The sequence below is a fragment of the Mustelus asterias genome, unplaced genomic scaffold (genome assembly GCF_964213995.1).
Source record: "Mustelus asterias unplaced genomic scaffold, sMusAst1.hap1.1 HAP1_SCAFFOLD_1464, whole genome shotgun sequence".
Lineage (NCBI taxonomy): Eukaryota > Metazoa > Chordata > Chondrichthyes > Carcharhiniformes > Triakidae > Mustelus > Mustelus asterias.
The window spans coordinates 52,103-74,913 of NW_027591409.1; the positions used below are offsets into that span (position 1 = coordinate 52,103).

Consider the following 22,811-nt stretch of genomic DNA (forward strand, 5'->3'; position numbering starts at 1 on the left):
ACCAGTTCACCAGATTCTCTATCTCATTCCTGTTCTCTGTCTCGTCATTGTTTGAGATCCGATCCACTACGGTGGTGTCGTCAACAAACTTGAAAATCGAGTTGGAGGGGAATTTGGCCGCACAGTCACAGGTGTATAAGGAGTATTGTAGGGGGCTGAGAACACAGCCTTGTGGGGCACCGTTGGGGTGGGGGGGGGCGGGGGTTTGCGGTGGGGAGGTGGGGGAGGTGGGGGAGGTGGGCTTTGACAGGGTGGGTTCTGAGGGCATTCGTCTCTCCCTGAGTGGGGGCACATATAGAATGAGGGGTGGGGGGCCACAGATGCAAAATGAGGGGTCAGCCACGAGATGAAGATTAAGGAGGAAGTTCTTCTCTCCAAGGGTGACCAGGCTGTGGAATTCTGCCCCGCAGTGGGAGGGATTGTGGGCAATCGAAGCCTGGTGCCGAAAACTTGTTTCCAAGGATGCGGGGGAGAGAACTCAAGACAGGGACGAAAAGGAATTTCTTCTCTCGGAGGGTGGCGCAGAGGGTTAGCGCCGCTGCCTCAAGACGCCGGGGACCTGGGTTCGATTCCTGGCTTGGGTCACTGTCTGTGTGGAGTCTGCACGTTCTCCCCGTGTCTGCGTGGGTTTCCTCCGGGTGCTCCGGTTTCCTCCCACAGTCTGAAAGATGTGCAGGTTCGGTGGATTGGCCATGCTAAATTGCCCCTTAGTGTCCAAACATGTGCGAGTTAGGTGGATTGGCCATGCTAAATTGCCCCTTAGTGTCCAAACATGTGCGGGTTAGGTGGATTGGCCGTGCTAAATTGCCCCTTAGTGTCCAAAGATGTGCGGGTTAGGTGGATTGGCCGTGCTAAATTGCCTCTTAGTGTCCAAAGATGTGCAGGTTCGGTGGATTGGCCATGCTAAATTGCCCCTTAGTGTCCAAAGATGTGCGGGTTAGGTGGATTGGCCGTGCTAAATTGCCCCTTAGTGTCCAAAGATGTGCAGGTTCGGTGGATTGGCCATGCTAAATTGCCCCTTAGTGTCCAAAGACATGCGGGTTAGGTGGATTGGCCATGCTAAATTGCTCCATAGTGTTCAAAAATGTGCTGGTTAGGGTGCATTGGCCGTGCTAAATTCTCCCTCAGTGTACCCAAACAGGTGCCGGAGTGTGGTGATCAGGGATTTCCACAGTAACTTCATTGCGGTGTTAATGTAAGCCTACTTGTGACACTAATAAATAAACTTTAACTTAAAACTGAATCTGTGGAATTCTTGACCACAGAGGTTGGGTCGTTCAGAGCTGAGATGGACAGATTTTTCATCAGTCAGGGAATCGAGTGGATAAGGTGGGAGATGGGAGTTGACGATTATCATTATCTGATCAGTCATGATTCCACTGAGTAGTGGAGCCAGGGACTGGGTTCGAATCCCGGCTCGGGTCACTGTCTGTGCAGAACTTGCACGTTCTCCCCGTGTCTGCATGGGTTTCATAGAATTATAGAATCCCTACAGTGCAGAAGGAGGCCATTCGGCCCATCGAGCCTGCATCGACCACAATCCCACCCAGGCCCTATCCCCATAAATTTACCCTGCTAATCCCCCTGATACTAAGGGGCAATTTATCACGGCCAATCAACCTAACCCGCACATCTTTGGAGTGCAGGAGGAAACCGGAGCACCCGGAAGAAACCCACGCAGACACGGGGAGGAAGTGAAGACTCCGCACAGACAGTGACCCAAGCCGGGAATCGAACCTGGCCCCTGTAGGTTTCCTCCGGGTGCTCTGGTTTCCTCCCACAGTCCGAACGATGTGCGGGTTAGGTGGATTAGCCATGCTAAATTGCCCCTTAGTGCCCAAACATGTGCGAGTTAGGTGGATTGGCCATGCTAAATTGCCCCTTAGTGTCCAAAGATGTGCGGGTTAGGTGGATTGGCCATGCTAAATTGCCCCTTAGTGTCCAAAGATGTGCGGGTTAGGTGGATTGGCCGTGCTAAATTGCCCCTTAGTGTCCAAAGATCTGTAGGTTAGGTGGATTGGCCATGCTAAATTGCCCCTTAGTGTCCAAAGATCTGTAGGTTAGGTGGATTGGCCATGCTAAATTGCTCCTTAGTGTCCAAAGATGTGCAGGTTAGGTGGATTGGCCATGCTAAATTGCCCCTTAGTGTCCAAAGATGTGCGGGTTAGGTGGATTGGCCGTGCTAAATTGCCCCTTAGTGTCCAAAGATCTGTAGGTTAGGTGGATTGGCCATGCTAAATTGCCCCTTAGTGTCCAAAGATCTGTAGGTTAGGTGGATTGGCCATGCTAAATTGCTCCTTAGTGTCCAAAGATGTGCAGGTTAGGTGGATTGGCCATGCTAAATTGCCCCTTAGTGTCCAAAGATCTGTAGGTTAGGGTGGATTGGCCATGCTAAATTGCCCCTTAGTGTCAGGGGAATTAGCAGGGTAAATATGTGGGGTTACGGGAATGGGACCTGGGTGGGATTGTGTTCGGTGCAGACTCGATGGGCCGAATGTCGGGATTCTATGACTCTCTCTGAATGGGTAAAATATTGGTTCTTCCTGGATGGTTGGCGGGAGGGTTGAGTTTGATTATCGGGGACAGGTATTTTGACTTTGCCTCGGAGACTCCAGAAGGCCTTGGTCCGCACCCAGATGAGATTCCCTCAGAGGGGAGGGAGCTGCCCGGGGGTCACTTTGGCCGGTTGAGTGACGCTGGAGGGGGCAAATGACTTTCCTTATCAGTGGCTTTGGTAGGAGGGTGAAGCAAAAGTGCGAGGTCTGCGGGAGGGGGAGCAGGATGTGAACAGCATGGATTACTGGTGAATCTTTGTGGATAGAATCTTCAGCAATGCTTGCATAGCTTTGCTGAAATTAATGGCCCAACCTAGGGGAGCAAAGAGAAACATCAAAAGCCCGAAAGCATGAGGACTTGCATTCTCTTTCACCCTCTCAGCAAACCCCACCGACCCTCCCACAGTGCGGCGCTCCCTCAGCACCGACCCTCCCACAGTGCGGCGCTCCCTCAGCACCGACCCTCCCACAGTGCGGCGCTCCCTCAGCACTGACCCTCCCACAGTGCGGCGCTCCCTCAGCACCGACCCTCCCACAGTGCGGCGCTCCCTCAGCACCGACCCTCCCACAGTGCGGCGCTCCCTCAGCACCGACCCTCCCACAGTGCGGCGCTCCCTCAGCACCGACCCCCCCACAGTGCGGCGCTCCCTCAGCACTGACCCTCCCACAGTGCGGCGCTCCCTCAGCACTGACCCTCCCACAGTGCGGCGCTCCCTCAGCACTGATCTTCCCACAGTGTGGCGCTCCCTCAGCACCGATCCCCCCCACAGTGCGGCGCTCTCTCAGCACTGACCTTCCCACAGTGCGGCGCTCCCTCAGCACCGATCCCCCCCACAGTGCGGCGCTCCCTCAGCACTGACCCTCCCACATTGCGGTGCTCCCTCAGCACTGACCCTCCCACAGTGCGGCGCTCCCTCAGCACTGACCCTCCCACAGTGCAGGAACTCACCCAGGGAGAAGGAGGCTTTGATCCCTCTGTCGTTGAGGGGTTGAGGATCCCGAAAGTTGTTGATGAGGGGTTGTGTGGGAGCTGTCCCATCCGCACTGCCAAACAGCTTGGTCTGCAATGCTGTAAGCTGAAGACAAGGTGGTTAATGTTCGGATGCTGGGGCGGGGCTAAAGACTTGAATTCTACACCTCCTTCCGTAACCTTGGCTTTTCCCAGCGCATTTCATTGCAGGGAATAAAGACCTGCCTCTCTGGGACGGCACGGTGGCAGACTGGTTCACACTGTTGCCTCACAGCACCAGGGACCCGGTTTCGATTCCCGGCTCGGGGTCACTTTCTGTGCAGAGTCTGCACGTTCTCCCCGTGTCTGCGTGGGTTTCCTCTGGGTGCTCCGGTTTCCTCCCACAGTCCAAAAATGTGCGGGTTAGTGGATTGGCCATGCTAAATTGCCCCTTAGTGTCCAAAGACGTGCAGGTTAGGTGGATTGGCCATGCTAAATTGCCCCTTATTGTCCAAAGATGTGTAGGTTAGATGGATTGGCCATGCTAAATTGCCCCTTATTGTCCAAAGATGTGTAGGTTAGGTGGATTGGCCATGCTAAATTGCCCTTTATTGTCCAAAGATGTGCAGGTTAGGTGGATTGGCCATGCTAAATTGTCCCGTAGTGTCCAAAGATGTGTGGGCTACGTGGATTGCCATGTTAAATTGCCCGTTAGTGGCCAAAGATGTGCGGGTTAGGTGAATTGGCCATGGTAAATTGCCCCTTAGTGTCCAAAGATATGCGGGTTAGGTGGATTGGCCGTGCTAAATTGCCCCTTAGTGTCCAAAGATGTGCGGGTTAGGGGGATTGGTCATGCTAAATTGCCCCTCAGTGTCCAAAGATGTGCAGGTTAGGTGGATTGGTCATGCTAAATTGCCCCTTAGTGTCCAAAGATGTGTAGGTTAGATGGATTAGCCATGCTAAATTGACCCTAGTGTCAGGGGATTAGCAGGGTAAATATGTGGGGTTTTGGGGTTAGAACATAAGAACTAGGAGCAGGAGTGGACCATCTGGTCCCTCGAGCCTGCTCCGCCATTCAATAAGATCATGGCTGATCTTTTCGTGGACTCAGCTCCACTTACCCGCCCGCTCCCCTTAATTCCTTTACCGTTCAAAAATCTATCTATCCTTGCCTTAAAAACATTCAACGAGGTAGCCTCAACTGGGCAGGGAATTCCACACATTCACAACCCTTTGGGTGAAGAAGTTCCTCCTCAACTCAGTCCTAGGGTAGGATTGTGGTCAGGACAGACCCAGTGGGCTGAATGGCCTCCTGCTGCACTGTGGGGAATCTCTGATTCTTTGAGTGGCACACTCCGAGAACTTCCAAAGTCCCCCGATCGAAGACGCGCACTGTCACCTTTCGCTTTCAGAGGCAGAGACGCGACCCGGAGATCCACAACCTACCTGGGAGAGGGAAAGTCTGACCCGCTGGTGAAAGATGATCCAGTGGACACTCTGGTAGCAGGGTGGGGTGGTCAGTGAGCCACTGTAGGTGAAGTATTTACCCAGCTCCGTGGGCAACAGCGACTGGACATCGAAGGAGGGAATCGTGACCTGTTGACCTGGAAATGGAACAACAAGGAAGAACTCCTTATACAACTGTGACCGTGTGGCCAATTCCCCTCCATCTCCACTTTAGTGGTGGGTCGGATCTCAAACAATGACGAGACAGAGTACAGGAATGAGATAGAGAATCTGGTGAACTGGTGCGGCAACAATAATCTCTCCCTCAATGTCAACAAAACGAAGGGGATTGTCATCAACTTCAGGAAGCGTAAAGGAGAACATGCCCCTGTCTACATCAACGGGGACGAAGTGGAAATGGTCGAAAGCTTCAAGTTTTTAGGTGTCCAGATCACCAACAACCTGTCCTGGTCCCCCCCACGCCGACACTATAGTTAAGAAAGCCCCACCAACGCCTCTACTTTCTCAGAAGACTAAGGAAATTTGGCATGTCAGCTACGACTCTCACCAACTTTTACAGATGCCCCATCGAAAGCATCCTTTCCGGATGTATCACAGCTTGGTCTGGGCTCCTGCTCTGCCCAAGACCGCAAGGAACTACAAAAGGATTGTGAATGTAGCCCAATCCATCACGCAAACCAGCCTCCCATCCATTGACTCCATCTACACTTCCCGCTACCTCGGGAAAAGCAGCCAGCATTATTAATGACCCAACGCACCCCGGACATTCTCTCTTCCACCTTCTTCCGTCGGGAAAAAGGTACAAAAGTCTGAGGTCACGTACCAACCGACTCAAGAACAGCTTCTTCCCTGCTGCCATTAGACTTTTGAATGGACCTACCTCGCATTAAGTTGATCTTTCTCTACACCCTAGCTGTGACTGTAACACTACATTCTGCACTCTCTCCTTTCCTTCTCTATGAACATAAGAACATAAGAAATAGGAGCAGGAGTAGGCCATCTAGCCCCTCGAGCCTGCCCCGCCATTCAATAAGATCATGGCTGATCTGACGTGGATCAGTACCACTTACCCGCCTGATCCCCATAACCCTTAATTCCCTTACCGATCAGGAATCCATCCATCCGCGCTTTAAACATATTCAGCGAGGTAGCCTCCACCACCTCAGTGGGCAGAGAATTCCAGAGATTCACCACCCTCTGGGAGAAGAAGTTCCTCCTCAACTCTGTCTTAAACCGACCCCCCTTTATTTTGAGGCTGTGTCCTCTAGTTTTAACTTCCTTACTAAGTGGAAAGAATCTCTCCGCCTCCACCCTATCCAGCCCCCGCATTATCTTATAAGTCTCCATAAGATCCCCCCTCATCCTTCTAAACTCCAACGAGTACAAACCCAATCTCCTCAGCCTCTCCTCATAATCCAAACCCCTCATCTCCGGTATCAACCTGGTGAACCTTCTCTGCACTCCCTCCAATGCCAATATATCCTTCCTCATATAAGGGGACCAATACTGCACACAGTATTCCAGCTGCGGCCTCACCAATGCCCTGTACAGGTGCATCAAGACATCCCTGCTTTTATATTCTATCCCCCTCGCAATATAGGCCAACATCCCATTTGCCTTCTTGATCACCTGTTGTACCTGCAGACTGGGCTTTTGCGTCTCATGCACAAGGACCCCCAGGTCCCTTTGCACGGTAGCATGTTTTAATTTGTTTCCATTGAGATAGTAATCCCATTTGTTATTATTTCCTCCAAAGTGTATAACCTCGCATTTCTCAACGTTATACTCCATTTGCCATATCCTCGCCCACTCACTCAGCCTGTCCAAATCTCTCTGCAGATCTTCTCCGTCCTCCACACGATTCACTTTTCCACTTATCTTTGTGTCGTCTGCAAACTTCGTTACCCTACACTCCGTCCCCTCCTCCAGATCATCTATATAAATGGTAAACAGTTGCGGCCCGAGTACCGATCCCTGCGGCACGCCACTGAACAGTATGCTTTATCTGTATAGTGCGCAAGAAACAATACTTTTCACTGTGTCCCAATACAGTGCACTCCTTCGAGAGCAAGAACATCCTTCCTCAGGCAAGGAGACCAAAACTGCACACAATATTCCAGGTGTGGCCTCACCAAGGCCCTGTATAATTACAACAACACATCCCTGTTCCTGTACTCGAAACCACTCGCAATGAAGGCCAACATACCATATGCCTTCTTTACCGCCTGCTGCACCTGCACGCTTACCTTCAGCGACTGGTGTACAAGGACACCCAGGTTCCTCTGCGCACTCCCCTCTCCCAATTTACAGCCACTCAGGTAGTAATCTGCCTTCTTGTTTTTGCTTCCAAAATGAATAACCTCACATCTATCCAAATTATACTGCATCCGCCATCGATTTGTCCACTCACCCAACCTGTCCAGATCATTCAGTCCAAAGATGTGCGGGTTAGGTTGATTGGCCAGGCTAAAATTGCCCCTTAGTGTCCTAAGATGTGTAGGATAGAGGGATTAGCGGGTAAATATGTAGGAATATGGGGTAGGGCCTGGGTGGGATTGTGGTCGGTGCAGACCCGATGGGCCAAATGGCCTCTTTCTGCACTGTAGGGTTTCTATGATTCTACGATTCAGAAGGTAGGTTAAGTGGATTAGCCATACTAAATTGTCCCTTAGTGTCCAAAGATGTGCGGGTTAGGTGGATTGGCCATGCTAAATTATCCTTTAGTGTCCAAAAATGTGCAGGTTAGGTGGATTGGCCATGCTAAATTATCCTTTGGTGTCCAAAGATTTGTAGGTTAGGTGGATTAGCCATGCTAAATTCCCCCTTAGTGTCCAAAGATGTGCGGGTTATAGTCATAGAGGTTTAAAGCATGGAAACAGGCCCTTCGGCCCAACTTGTCCATGCCACTCTTTTTTTCAAACCCCGAGGCTAGTCCCAATTGCCCGCGTTTGGCCCATATCCCTCTATACCCATCTTACCCATGTAACTGTCTAAATGCTTTTTAAAAGACAAAATTGTTCCCGCCTCTACTACTGCCTCTGGCAGCTCGTTCCAGACACTCACCACCCTCTGCGTGAAAAAATTGCCCCTCTGAACCCTTTTGTATCTCTCCCCTTAAACCTGGACCCTCTAGTTTTAGACTCCCCTACCTTTGGGAAAAGATATTGACTATCTAGCTGATCTGTGCCCCTCATTATTTTTTAGACCTCTATAAGGTCACTCCTCAGCCTCCTACGCTCCAGAGAAAAATGTCCCAGTCTATCCAGCCTCTCCTTGTAACTCAAGTCCCAGTAGCATCCTAGTAAATCTTTTCTGCACTTGGGTTAGGTGGATTGGCCATGCCCTTTTGTGTCAGGGGGATTAGCTGGGCAAATACATGGGGTTACGGGGATAGGATGGGATTGTGGTCGGTGCGGGCTCGATGGGCCAAATGGCCTCCTTCTGCACTGTAGGGACTCTGTGATTCTTTCCCACCAAAGCCTTACCTGCGAATGCGACAGATTCCAGGTGACTTAAGATATTCTCGTAAGCTGGATTATTTTTATCCCCGACCTGTATGGAATTTTTAAAATTCCGTGTATTAATCTCCAATATTTCACAGTTTTTCAATGCAGTTTATTATTTTCCCGAAAGACCGCGAATTGTGAAGTCACAAGTTCCAACTGAAATGACTGGGTAACACTCCAATGATTCACTCCCGGCGATTCCTGTAAGTGACTGTGACAGATTTTGTATCACGTAACTATCCCACATCTTTTCTGGATATTTACAGGATACTGTGTTTGCTCAGTTAATAAATTCCTGCTTACGCTGTCAAATAAACTCTTGTCTGCTTTTAGCTCAGTAAATAAACACCTGTTTGCTCCTTGCTGTAAAAACAGATCGCCACTCGCTCAATAAATATACTCTGCCTGCTGTTTTCTCGGTGAATAGATTCTGTTTTCTGTTTGCTATAAAATGCAGGGCGGCACGGTGGCACAGTGGGTTAGCACTGCTGCCTCACGGCACCAGGGACACAGTCTCAATTCCGGCCTCGGGTCACTGTCTGTGTGGAGTCTGCACGTTCTCCCCGTGTCTGCGTGGGTTTCCTCCAGGTGCTCCGGTTTCCTCCCACAGTCCGAAAGATGTGCAGATTAGGGGGATTGGCCGTGCTAAATTGTCCCTTAGCGTCCAAAGATGTGCGGGTTAGGGGGATTGGCCATGCTAAATTGCACCTTAGTATCCAAAGATGTGCAGGTTAGGTGGATTGGCCATGGTAAATTGTCCCTTAGTGTCCAAAGATGTGCAGATTAGGTGGATTGGCCATGCTAAATTGTCCCTGGTTGTATCACAGCTTGGTATGGCTCCTGCTCTGCCCAAGACCACAAGGAACTACAAAAGGTCGTGAATGTAGCCCAATCCATCACGCAAACCAGCCTCCCATCCATTGACTCTGTCTACACTTCCCACTGCCTCGGGAAAAGCAGCTAGCATAATTGAGAAGCTACAAAAGGTTGTGAATATCGCCCAATCCATCAGACAAACCAGCCTCCCATCCATTGACTCCTTCTACACTTCGCGCTGCCTCAGGAAAAGCAGCCGGCATAATCAAGGATCCCCACGCACCCCGGACATTCTCTCTTCCACCTTCTTCCATCGGGAAAAAGATACAAAAGTCTGAGTCACGTACCGACCGACTCAAGAACAGCTTCTTCCCTGCTGCTGTCAGACTTTTGAATGGACCTACCTCACATTAAGTTGATCTTTCTCTACACCCTAGCTATGACTGTAACACTACATTCTGCACTCTCCCATTTCCTTCTACATGAAGGGTATGTTTTAAAAATTGGCAAGTCATGTTGCAGCTTTATAGAACTTAGTTAGGCCGCACTTGGAATATAGTGTTCAATTCTGGTCGCCACACTACCAGAAGGATGTGGAGGCTTTGGAGAGGGTACAGAAAAGATTTACCAGGATGTTGCCTGGTATGGAGGGCATTAGCTGTGAGGAGAGGTTGGAGAAACTTGGTTTGTTCTCACTGGAACGACGGAGGTTGAGGGGAGACCTGATAGAAGTCTCCGAGGTTATGAGGGGCATGGACAGAGTGGATAGTCAGAAGCTTTTTCCCAGGGTGGAAGAGTCAATTACTCGGGGGCACAGGTTTAAGGTGCGAGGGGCAAGGTTTAAAGGAGATGTACGAGGCAGATTTTTTACACAGAGGGTGGTGGGTGCCTGGAACTCGTTGCCGGGGGAGGTAGTGGAAGCGGATATGGTAGTGAGTTTTAAGGGGCGTCTGGACAAATACATGAATAGGATGGGAATAGAGGGATATGGTCCCCGGAAGGGTAGAGGGTTTTAGTTCAGACGGGCAGCATGGTCGGTGCAGGCTTGGAGGGCTGTAAATTTTCTTTGTTCTTTGTTTTGTCTGTATAGCGCGCAAGAAACAATACTTTTCACTGTATCCCAATACATGTGACAGTAATAAATCAAATCTAATCAAATTATTAGGTTTGTTAATAGTTTAGTTAACCTGTCCACTGTTAGTGAGATAAATAGTGTTAGTTGTTGCTTTTCAGAGCGAGTTTCAGATAGTTATTTTAATTTAGCACTCCAAGTTGCTTAATCACAGATATTATCCCTTCCCACACGCACTTTAACAGGTTATGAAGGGAGGTAGTCCTCCTTGAGTGGTTGTGTGTTAGAAAGGGGATCACCCCCCCCCCCCCCCCTCCCCCACTTCGTAACAACCGCTGCGACCGACGATTGGCCGGAAATTTCCGTGCTAGACAGAGCCAAAGATGTCAACGCATCGCAGAGAATCCCCGTCAACAAGAGGTTGGACAGGAGCCGGATCAAGACTTCCCCTAGAACGTCTCACCTCCAGAAGAATTCCCAGAACCACCAGTCCGTCCTCCTCCCTCATGGCCTCCTTTGCGTTTGGGTACTTCTCAGAGTTGTAGTGGACAACATGCATCTGGAAGATACCAATCCAGCTGTTAACACACGGAGCCCCATTTTGGAAGGTCTAGTACAGATGGGAAATATACAGTAAATGGCAGAACCCTTAAGAGTATTGATAGGCAGAGGGATCTGGGTGTACAGGTACACAGGTCACTGAAAGTGGCAACGCAGGTGGGTAGAAGGTAGTCAAGAAGGCATACGGCATGCTTGCCTTCATCGGCCAGGGCATTGAGTTTAAAAATTGGCAAGTCATGATGCTTTATAGAACCTTAGTTAGGCCGCACTTAGAATATAGTATTCAATTCTGGTCGCCACACTACCAGAAGGATGTGGAGGCTTTGGAGAGGGTACAGAAAAGGATGTTGCCTGGTATGGAGGGCATTAGCTATGAGGAGAGGTTGGAGAAACTTGGTTTGTTCTCACTGGAACGACGGAGGTTGAGGGGAGACCTGATAGAAGTCTACAAGATTATGAGAGGCATGGACAGAGTGGATAGTCAGATTGTCCTCATGTCTGCGTGGTTTTCCTCCGGGTGCTCTGGTTTCCTCCCACAGTCCAAAGATGTGTGGGTTAGGTGGATTGGCCATGCTAAATTGACCCTAGTGTCAGGGGGATTAGCGGGGTAAATATGTGGGGTTACGGGAATAGGGCGCGGGTGGGATTGTGGTCGGTGCAGACTCGATGGGCCGAATGGCCTCCTTCTGCACAGTAGGGGTTCGATGATTCTATGAAGCTTTTTCCCAGGGTGGAAGAGCCAATTACTCGGGGGGGCACAGGTTTAAGGGGCGAGGGGCAAGGTTTAAAGGAGATGCACGAGGCAGATTTTTTACACAGAGGGTGGTGGGTGCCTGGAACTCGCTGCCGGGGGAGGTAGTGGAAGTGGATGCGGTAGTGACCTTTAAGGGGCGTCTGGACAAATACATGAATAGGGTGGGAATGGAGGGATATGGTCCCCGGGAGGGTAGGGGGTTTTAGTTCAGTCGGGCAGCATGGTCGGTGCAGGCTTGGAGGGCCGAAGGGCCTGTTCCTGTGCTGTAATTTTCTTTGTTCTTTGCCCGCACCAGAGTGGGCCCCACGTCATGGGCAGCGTCTCCCATTTGGTGGGAGGGGGGGGAGATGTTCCTGGCACATCTGGATATTCGACCAAGGGGGGCATCACAACCAAGTCTGACCCCGGTGGCTGCACAGAGGGACCTTGGGTATCAGGATGGGCAACCTGTCTAGCCCAGGGTCACCAAGGTCAAGGGTGGCACCCTGACTGAGTTCGGCGGGGGAGGGGGAATGCTGGTTAATTTTGCCTCAACAGATACTTGCATTTATATAGCGCCTTTGACTTTCTCAGATCCCCACCTTACTCAGACTCCAGCCACTGGCCAATTGTAGGGGATGGAGGAGGTTACAGAGATAGGGAGGTGTGTGTAGGAGCTGGAGGGGCTTACACAGATAGGGAGAGGGTGTAGGGGCTGGAGGAGGTTACAGAGATAGGGAGGGGGTGTAGGGGCTGGAGGAGGTTACAGAGATAGGGAGGGGGGTGTAGGGGGCTGGAGGAGGTTACAGAGATAGGGAGGGAGTGTAGGGGCTGGAGGGGCTTACAGAGATAGGGAGGGGGTGTAGGGGCTGGAGGAGGTTACAGAGATAGGGAGGGGGATGTAGGGGCTGGAGGAGGTACAAAGATAGGGAGGGGGTGTAGGGACTGGAGGAGGTTACAAAGATAGGGAGCGGGATGTAGGGGTTGGAGAAGGTTACAGAGATAGAGAGGGGGTGTAGGGGCTGGAGGAGGTTACAGAGATAGGGAGGGGATGGAGGAGCTGGAGGAGGTTCAGAGATAGGGAGGGGTGTAGGGACTGGAGAAGGTTACGGAGATAGGGAGGGGGTGTTGGGGTTGGTGGGGGTTATAGGGATAGGGAGGGAGGTGTAGGGGCTGGAGGAGGTTACCGAGATAGGGAGGGGGTGTAGTGGCTGGAGGAGGTTACAGAGATAGAGAGGGGCTGTAGGGGCTGGAGAAGGTTACAGAGATAGGGGAGGTGGTGTCGGGGCTGGAGGAGTTACAGAGATACGGAGTGGGTGTAGGGGCTGGAGGAGGTTACTGAGATAAGGAGGGGGTGTAGGGACTGGAGGAGGTTACAGAGATAGGGAGGGGGTGTAGGGGCTAGAGGAGGTTATAGAGATAGGGAGGGGGTGTAGGGGCTAGAGGAGGTTATAGAGATAGGAAGGGAGTGTAGGGGCTGGAGGAGGTTACAGAAATAGGGAGGGGGAGCCCACAGAGGGAATGAGCTTGAGGATGGGAATGTCCATCAGGTATAGGAGCAGAATTAGGCCATTCGGCCCATCGAGTCTGCTCCGCCATGACTGATATGTTTCTCAAACCCATTCTCCCGTCTTTGACCCCGTAACCTTCGACCCCCCCCCCCCCCCCTTTACCCATCAAGAACCTACCCATCTCTGTCTCAAACACGGACAAAGCGGACTTCCTGCCGAGATGGAAAAGAGTGCAGGTCAGAGGGCACAGGGGTGAAGGGTCAGCTGGAAGCAGCACGGGTCCAGCCACGGGGAGGGGGAGGGGGAGGGGGGGGGGTGCGTCACCAGCCGGTCGGACAAGTTGAGGTTTCCGATGGGTGTAACATGGAAGATTGGCCTCGGAAGATTGGGATGCGGAGACGAGGGGTCGGAGTCAGGGACCAGGGTTCCAGCAGGAGGGTGACCTCAACCAGGGGGGAAGCGATGGGCGATATTAAGATGGTGAAAGTGAGCCAATGTTGCCCCCTTCTGCCCCTCCCCCCCACCACCTCGCTGTGCATCCTACCTCTGCCGGCGCCCCCATCCCGTTCACGCGATGCTCCGATCCTGTTCTCGCTGTGTCGTTTCCCCAGTGGAAGTGCAGTTGCGCGGCCGAGTATCGCGAGGAGAGACTGGCGATGCACATGGAGGAAGGTAAATCCAACTGCACTGTTGGGGAGGAGAGAACAGCTTCGTCACGTTGGCGTCAGAGGAACGTAGATTTACACATATCACACCTCACTCCCCCTCCACACATCAGCAAGTTCAAGTTTTTAGGTGTCCAGATCACCAACAACCTGTCCTGGTCCCCCCGCGCCGACACTATAGTTAAGAAAGCTCACCAACACCTCTACTTTCTCAGAAGACGAAGGAAATTTGGCATGTCCGCTACAACTCTCACCAACTTTTACAGATGCACCATAGAAAGCATTCTTTCTGGTTGTATCACAGCTTGGTCTGGGCTCCTGCTCTGCCCAAGACCGCAAGGATCTACAAAAGGTCGTGAATGTAGCCCAATCCATCACGCAAACCAGCCTCCCATCCATTGACTCTGTCTACACTTCCCGCTGCCTCGGGAAAAGCAGCCAGCATAATCAAGGACCCCTCACGCACCCCGGACATTCTCTCTTCCACCTTCTTCCGTCGGGAAAAAGATACAAAAGTCTGAGGTCACGTACCGACCGACTCAAGAACAGCTTCTTCCCTGCTGCCGTCAGAATTTTGAATGGACCGACCTCACATTGAGTTGATCTTTCTCTACACCCTAGCTGTTACTGTAACACTACATTCTGCACCCTCTCCTTTCCTTCTCTATGAACGGTATGCTTTGTCTGTATAGCGCGCAAGAAACAGTACTTTTCACTGTATCCCAATACATGGGACAATAATAAATCAAATCAAAAAAAAATTAAAGTTCTGGACACCCATCACCTCGTATCGGGGAGACAATCACCCAGTGGGATCATCACTAGAAATTTAGAAACTAGCAGCAGGAGGAGGCCATTCAGCCCTTCCAGCTTGCTCCGCCATTCATTTTGATCATGGCTGATCATCGAATTCAATATCCTGATCCCACCCCTTCCCCCCCATATCCAAAGATGTGCAGGTTAGGGGGATTGGCCATGCTAAATTGCCCCTTAATGTCCAAAGATGTGTAGGTTAGGTGAATTGGCCAAGCTAAATTGCCCCTTAGTGTCCAAAGATGTGCGGGTTAGGTGGATTGGCCGTGCTAAATTGTCCCTTAGTGTCCAAAGATGTGCACGTTAGGTGGATTGGCCATGCTAAATTGCCCCTTAGTGTCCAAAGATGTGCGGGTTAGGTGGATTGGCCATGCTAAATTGTTCCTTAGTGTCCAAAGATGTACAGGTTAGGTGGATTGGCCATGCTAAATTGTCCCTTGGTGTCCAAAGATGTGCAGGTTAGGTGGATTGGCTATGCTAAATTGTCCCTTGGTGTCCAAAGATGTGCAGGTTAGGTGGATTGGCCATGCTAAATTGCCCCTTAATGTCCAAAGATGTGTAGGTTAGGTGAATTGGCTATGCTAAATTGTCCCTTGGTGTCCAAAGATGTGCAGGTTAGGTGGATTGGCCATGCTAAATTGCCCCTTAATGTCCAAAGATGTGTAGGTTAGGTGAATTGGCCAAGCTAAATTGCCCCTTAGTGTCCAAAGATGTGCGGGTTAGGTGGATTGGCCATGCTAAATTGTTCCTTAGTGTCCAAAGATGTGCGGGTTAGGTGGATTGGCCGTGCTAAATTGTCCCTTAGTGTCCAAAGATGTGCGGGTTAGGTGGATTGGCCATGCTAAATTGTTCCTTAGTGTCCAAAGATGTGCGGGTTAGGTGGATTGGCCGTGCTAAATTGTCCCTTAGTGTCCAAAGATGTGTAGGTTAGGTGAATTGGCTATGCTAAATTGTCCCTTGGTGTCCAAAGATGTGCAGGTTAGGTGGATTGGCCATGCTAAATTGCCCCTTAATGTCCAAAGATGTGTAGGTTAGGTGAATTGGCCATGCTAAATTGTTCCTTAGTGTCCAAAGATGTGCGGGTTAGGTGGATTGGCCTTGCTAAATTGTCCCTTAGTGTCCAAAGATGTGCGGGTTAGGTGGATTGGCCATGCTAAATTGTTCCTTAGTGTCCAAAGATGTGCGGGTTAGGTGGATTGGCCGTGCTAAATTGTCCCTTAGTGTCCAAAGATGTGCAGGTTAGGTGGATTGGCCATGCTAAATTGCCCCTTAATGTCCAAAGATGTGTAGGTTAGGTGAATTGGCCAAGCTAAATTGCCCCTTAGTGTCCAAAGATGTGCGGGTTAGGTGGATTGGCCATGCTAAATTGTTCCTTAGTGTCCAAAGATGTGCGGGTTAGGTGGATTGGCCATGCTAAATTGTCCCTTAGTGTCCAAAGATGTGCGGGTTAGGTGGATTGGCCGTGCTAAATTGTTCCTTAGTGTCCAAAGATGTGCGGGTTAGGTGGATTGGCCGTGCTAAATTGTCCCTTAGTGTTCCCCGAACAGGCGCCGGAGTGTGGCGACGAGGGGATTTTCACAGTAACTTTATTGCAGTGTTAATGTAAGCCGACTTGTGACACTAATAAATAAACTTCATCCCAGTTTGGCGTGGCTCTTCCCAGTGGGAATACGAAGTGGGAAAGGGGATCTGGAATTCGGAATGCTGCCCCGAGGCGACGCTTACCCGTGTGGCCATTATTGGAGAGACTGAAGGAGGAGATGTTGGGTTTCCTGTATCCGGCCAATTGGATGTCTTTGAGGGAGGGGGCAAAGGTCACGACCTCAGTGTCGATGTTGATTGGCGACTGGGACTCTTGGCCACAGTGCGGATAATCCTTTTTCCAGAACTCCGGACCCTGGGCGCCTGGATTGAGTAGAGACAGGAATTCGACAAGGGTGCGTAACCCCTACAACCCCCTCCCCATCTCTGTAACCTCCTCCAGTCCCGACACCTCCCTCCCTATCTCTGTAACCTCCTCCAGCCCTACAACCCCTCCCAATCTCTGTAACCTCCTCCAGTCCCTACACCCCTTCCCTATCTCTGTAACCTCCTCCAGTCCCTGCACCCCACTCCCTATCTCCGTAACCTCCTCCAACCCTACACCCCCTCCCTATCTCTGTAACCACCTCCAGCCCCTATACCCCCTCCCTATCTCTGTAACCACCTCCAGCCCCTACACCCCCTCCCTATCTCTGTAACCTTCTCCAGCCCCTACACACCCTTCCTATCTCTGTAACCTCCTCCAGTCCCCACACCCCCTTCCTTTCTCTGTAAACTCTACTAGCCCCTGTACTCCCTCCCTACATCTATAAACTACTCCAGCCCCTACACTCCCCCATCTCTGTAACCTCCTCCAGCCCCTGCACCCCCTTCCTATCTCTGTAACCCCCCCCCCCAAACCCTACACTCCCTCCCTATCTCTGTAACCTCCTCCAACCCTATACCCTCTATCTCAGATCTGGTACAGCACGGGTTTAGATACAAAGTAAAGCTTCCTCTACACCGTCTCCTATCAAACACTCCCAGGACAGGTACATCACGGGGTTAGATACAGAGTAAAGTTCCCTCTACACTGTCCCCATCAAACACTCCCAGGACAGGTACAGCACGGGGTTAGATACAAAGTAAAAGTCCCTCTACACTGTCCCCCGTCAAACACTCCCAGGACAGGTACAGCACGGGGTTAGATACAGAGTAAAGCTCCCTCTACACTGTTCCCCCATCAAACACTCCCAGGGCAGGTACAGCACGGGGTTAGATACAGAGTAAAGCTCCCTCTACACTGGCCCCCATCAAACACTCCCAGGACAGGTACAGCACGGGGTTAGATACAGAGTAAAGCTCCCTCTACACTGTCCCCCATCAAACACTCCCAGGACAGGTACAGCACGGGGTTAGATACAGAGTAAAGCTCCCTCTACACTGTCCCCCATCAAACACTCCCAGGACAGGTACAGCACGGGGTTAGATACAGAGTAAAGCTCCCTCTACACTGTCCCCCATCAAACACTCCCGGGACAGGTACAGCACGGGGTTAGATACAGAGTAAAGCTCCCTCTACACTGTCCCCCATCAAACACTCCCAGGACAGGTACAGCACGGGGTTAGATACAGAGTAAAGCTCCCTCTACACTATCCCCCATCAAACACTCCCAGGACAGGTACAGCACGGGGTTAGATACAGAGTAAAGCTCCCTCTACACTGTCCCCCATCAAACACTCCCAGGACAGGTACAGCACGGGGTTAGATACAGAGTAAAGCTCCCTCTACACTGTCCCCCATCAAACACTCCCAGGACAGGTACAGCACGGGGTTAGATACAGAGTAAAGCTCCATCTACACTGTCCCCATCAAACACTCCCAGGCAGGTACAGCACGGGGTTAGATACAGAGTAAAGCCCGATTGACAGTAAATGGATGGTGATACAATGCAAGATGGACTATTCAATTCCCTCTCAGGTCGGGGGGACAGGGGGGTGTTTGGAGGAAGGATAACATAATGGAATTGGAGTAAATGATTAAAATCCCTTTTGGGAAAGAGCTTACCTTCATAAGTCCAGTGAGAACCTGTGCAGGAAAAAAAAGGATATAATAAACTGATTGAATGTGCTATGGTTCAGATCAGTAACTCCACAGTGTTTCATGAAGCCCACCTGGATCAGAAGTTTGAATTTGGCTGGGATATAGCATGAGACTTACTTCAGGTATGATTCCAATGACCCACTAGGGAGCTTTTACCAAACAACGTTTATTTAAGAATATAGTTAACATGTACAGTAAGAAAATTAGAACTTAGAACATAGAACAGTACAGCACAGAACAGGCCCTTCGGCCCACGATGTTGTGCCGAGCTTTACCTTAAATTAGCAAGAACTTTTATCAATTACTAACAAATACAAAACAACCACAATAACGTATAACCCTGAACAAATAAATCTAAGATGTTCCAATCAAAGATGAGGGGAACTCTTTGATTTTCAAGTTTGCTGACGACACCACCGTCAGTGGGTCGGATCTCAAACAATGAAGAGACAGAGTACAGGAATGAGATCGAGAATCTGGTGAACTGGTGCAGCAACAATAATCTCTCCCTCAATGTCAACAAAACGAAGGAGATTGTCATCGCCTTCAGGAAGCGTAAAGGAGAACATGCCCCTGTCTACATCAACGGGGATGAAGTGGAAAGGGTCGAGAGGTTCAAGTTTTTAGGTGTCCAGATCACCAACATCCTGTCCTGGTCCCCCCCATGCCGACACTATAGTTAAGAAAGCCCCACCAACGCCTCTACTTTCTCAGAAGACTAAGGAAATTTGGCATGTCCGCTACAACTCTCACCAACTTTTACAGATGCGCCATAGAAAGCATCCTTTCCAGATGTATCACAGCTCGGTCTGGGCTCCTGCTCTGCCCAAGACCGCAAGGAACTACAAAGGGTCGTGAATGTAGCCCAGTCCCATCACGCAAACCAGCCTCCCATCCATTGACTCTGTCTACACTTCCCGCTGCCTCGGGAAAAGCAGCCAGCATAATCAAGGACCCCCACGCACCCCGGACATTCTCTCTTCCACCTTCTTCCGTCAGGAAAAAGATACAAAAGTCTGAGGTCACGCACCGACCGACTCAAGATCAGCTTCTTCCCTGCTGCTGTCAGACTTTTGAATGGACCGACCTCGCATTAAGTTGATCTTTCTCTACACCCTAGCTATGACTGTAACGCTACATTCTGCACCCTCTCCTTTCCTTCTCTATGAACGGTATGCTTTGTCTGTATAGGGCGCAAGAAACAATACTTTTCACTGTATCCCAATACATGTGACAATAATAAATCAAATCAAATGTATTTCCCAGTCCGGATGGCGAGTGGCTCGGAGGGGGAACTTGCAGGTGGTGCTGTTCCCCATGTGTCTGCTGCCCTTCCCTTGTCCTTCTAGATGGTAGAGGTACAGTGAAAGGTATTGTTTCTTGCGCGCTACACAGACAAAGCATACCGTTCATAGAGTACAGAGGGGAGAAGGAAAGGAGAGGGTGCAGAATGTAGTGTTACAGTCACAGGTGTTGGCGGAGGGAAGGCGCAATATTGGGTACGATATTGGGAGGGGGGGTGGGGAGAGAGGGGGGAGGGGGTGGGGGAGAGAGGGGAGAGGGGGTGGAGGAGAGAGGGGGTGGGGGAGGGGGGTTGGGAGAGAGGGGGGAGGGGGTGGGGGAGGGGGGTGGGGAGAGAGGGGGGAGGGGTGGGGGAGAGAGGGGGTGGGGGAGGGGGGTGGGGAGAGGGGGGAGGGGGTGGGGGAGAGAGGGGGTGGGGAGGGAGGTTGGGAGAGAGGGGGGAGGGGGTGGGGGAGGGGGGGCAGGGAGAGAGGGGTGGGGGGGGAGGGGTGGGGGGGAGAGGGGGGAGGGGGTGGGGGAGGGGGGTGGGGAGAGGGGGGGAAGGGGTGGGGGAGAGAGACAGAGAGAGAGAGACAGAAAGAGAGACAGAGAGAGAGAGACACAGAGAGAGAGAGAGAGACAGAGAGAGAGAGACAGAGAGAGAGAGACAGAAAGAGAGAGAGCGGGAGAGAGAGGAAGACAGAGGTAGAGAGAGGGAGACAGAGAAAGACAAAGAGAGAGAGACAGAGAGAGAGAGAGAGACAGAGAGAGAGAGACACAGAGAGAGAGAGAGAGACAGAGAGAGAGAGACAGACAGAGTGGGAGAAAGACAGAGGGAGAGAGAGAGAAAGAAAGAGAGAGGGAGAGAGAGAGAGAGACTGACAGAGAGAGACAGAGAGAGAGAGACAGAAAGAGAGAGAGAGAGACAGAGAGAGCGGGAGAGAGAGGAAGACAGAGGTAGAGAGAGGGAGACAGAGAAAGACAAAGAGAGAGAGACAGAGAGAGAGAGAGAGAGAGACAGAGAGAGAGAGAGAGACAGAGAGAGAGGGAGAGACAGAGAGAGAGGGAGAGACAGAGAGAGAGAGAGATAGAAAGAGAGAGAGACAGAGACAGAGAGACAGGGAGAGAGACAGAGAGAGAGACAGAGAGAGAGAGAGACAGAGAAAGAGAGACACACAGACAGACAGACAGACACACACACAGAGTTACCCACAGGAGCCCGTGGCTGGAAGCTGTCAGATTTGGGAAGCTGAGGAGGCTTTGGGAAGGGACAGGATAATGAGATGACTGCGAACAACCACAGAGCAACAAGCATTCACCGGATTAGCGCCTGGCAGGAGCGGGGCGAAGGGAACAGGCCCCGTGCCTCGCTGTCTCGCCTGGCGGAGATATTAAAGGCATCGCTGTCATCAAGGTTAGTCCAGAAATCCCCGCAGCCCGACAGACAAAGCTTCCTTATCCTCTCCCAAAAAACCCTCGACACCAAAACACATCCCCACCTCTCGACCTGGAATTACGGGAAAGGCAGCAGGATTGGGATTGCAGCGATTGTTCTGTAATGGAGGGGAGAGGGGGGGACACATTGCGGCCCACAGTTAATCTCCACCCCACAGTGTGGGGGAGTTTGGAGGAGATGGTCAACCTGGGGGGGTGGTGGGTGCGTGGGGGAGACGCAGTAGGGTGGGAGTTGGGGAGGGAGGAGGTGGTGATGGGAAAAGGAATGTCACCTCTAATCGTACACCCTGGGGGAGGGGGGGGCGGGTGTGCGCAGTGGGTGGGGGAGTTAGCGTCCCTATCTCTGAGCCAGAAGGCCCCCCTCCTCACCCCCCCGAGCTATAAGCTCCCCCTCCTGGGGTGACGGACTGACGACCCGTTCCGGGAGCGATTAGCTAGCGTCAGTTGAGTTGAAAGCCGTCACTACACGCAACCGAGCAAAGAAAAGGAAACTTCTTCGCCTTGCCAAAGAGGCGTTAAAACAACAGTAAGAAGTCTCACAACACCCAGGTTAAAGTCCAACAGGTTTATTTGGAATCTCGAGCTTTCGGAGCGCAGCTCCTTCATGGGGTGTCTTAGCAAAAAACAGGAGTTACAAAATTCTGCCTTAGCACGGGAAGAGATTGGGGAATCGGAAGCTCGTGCCCGCATCTTTCGGGTGGAGTGATGCCTCCCACAGTTGAATAATCGTTGATACCACTCCCCCGCCCCCCCCCCCCCCCCCCCCCCGGCCCCCCAACAGCCGCCGGGCAGAAGTGTCCACTAGTCCCCAGCAAAAAGAGAGAGATCGGAGGAACAACTGACTGGCAGACGGTTAGGGTTAGGGTCAGGGTCAGGGTTAGGGTTAAGTTTAAGGTAAGGGTTAGGTTTAGGATTAGGGTCAGTTTTGGTGAGGGTTAGGCATCAGGTATTAGGGCGAGGGTTAGAATTAGGGTTAGGATTAGGTTTAGGGTTAGTGTTAAGCATAGTATGGGGTTCGAGTTAGGGTTAGGGTTGGGGTTAGAGTTACGGTTAGGGTTATGGGTTAGGGTTAGGATTATGGGTTAGGGTTAAGGTTGGGTTAGGGTTAGAGTTACGGTTAGGGTTATGGGTTAGGGTTAAGGTTGGGTTAGGGTTAGAGTTACGGTTAGGGTTAGAGTTACGGTTAGGGTTATGGGTTAGGGTTAGGGTTAAGGTTGGGTTAGGGTTAGAGTTACGGTTAGAGTTAGAGTTAGTGTTGGGTTTAGAGTTAGGTTTAACATTATGGTTAGAATTCGGATTAGGATGAGGCATTCGGGTCAGGGTTGGGGTCAAGGTTAGGGTTAGGGTAAGAGTTAGCGTTAGCGTTATGTTTAGGGTTAGTGTTAAGGTTAGTGTTAGGCTTAGGGTTAGGGTTAGCGTTACGGTTTGGGTTAGGGTTTGGGTTTGGATTAGGCATTGGTCGGCGTGGCGAGCAGGGTGAATGCTTGTCCAGCTCGCGGATGGGTCTGTGGAAGTCGGGGGGGGGGGGGGGGTTAGGCTTCGGGTTAGGGTTAGCGTTTGCATTACGGTTTGGGTTAGTGTTAGGCTTTGGGTTAGGGTTAGGGTTAGGGTTTGGATTAGGGTTAGGCATTGTCCGGCGTGGCGAGCAGGGTGAATGTTTGTCTAGCTCGCGGATGGGTCTGTGGAAGTGGCGGTGGGAGACTCGACTTACCGCCCGTCCCTTGGTCCGACTGCCCGGCACCCCAAAGTAGTAGAAACACCCCACCGAGAGCCAAGACTCTGCCTGCTGCCAACATCTTCAT

General features: G+C 51.4%; 1 protein-coding gene across 1 annotated transcript; it reads right to left on the reverse strand.

Moving 5' to 3' along the window:
• Positions 1–2,826: 2,826 nt before the first annotated feature.
• On the reverse strand, positions 2,827–22,811 carry LOC144488322 (carbonic anhydrase 14-like). Its single transcript, XM_078206369.1, has 9 exons — positions 22,721–22,811; positions 20,764–20,841; positions 18,238–18,258; positions 16,374–16,553; positions 13,715–13,857; positions 10,829–10,924; positions 8,457–8,523; positions 4,951–5,108; positions 2,827–2,868 (listed from the first exon to the last, which is right to left on the reverse strand). The coding sequence occupies exons 1-9, from the start codon at positions 22,809–22,811 to the stop codon at positions 2,827–2,829; spliced, it is 876 nt and encodes a 291-aa protein (XP_078062495.1).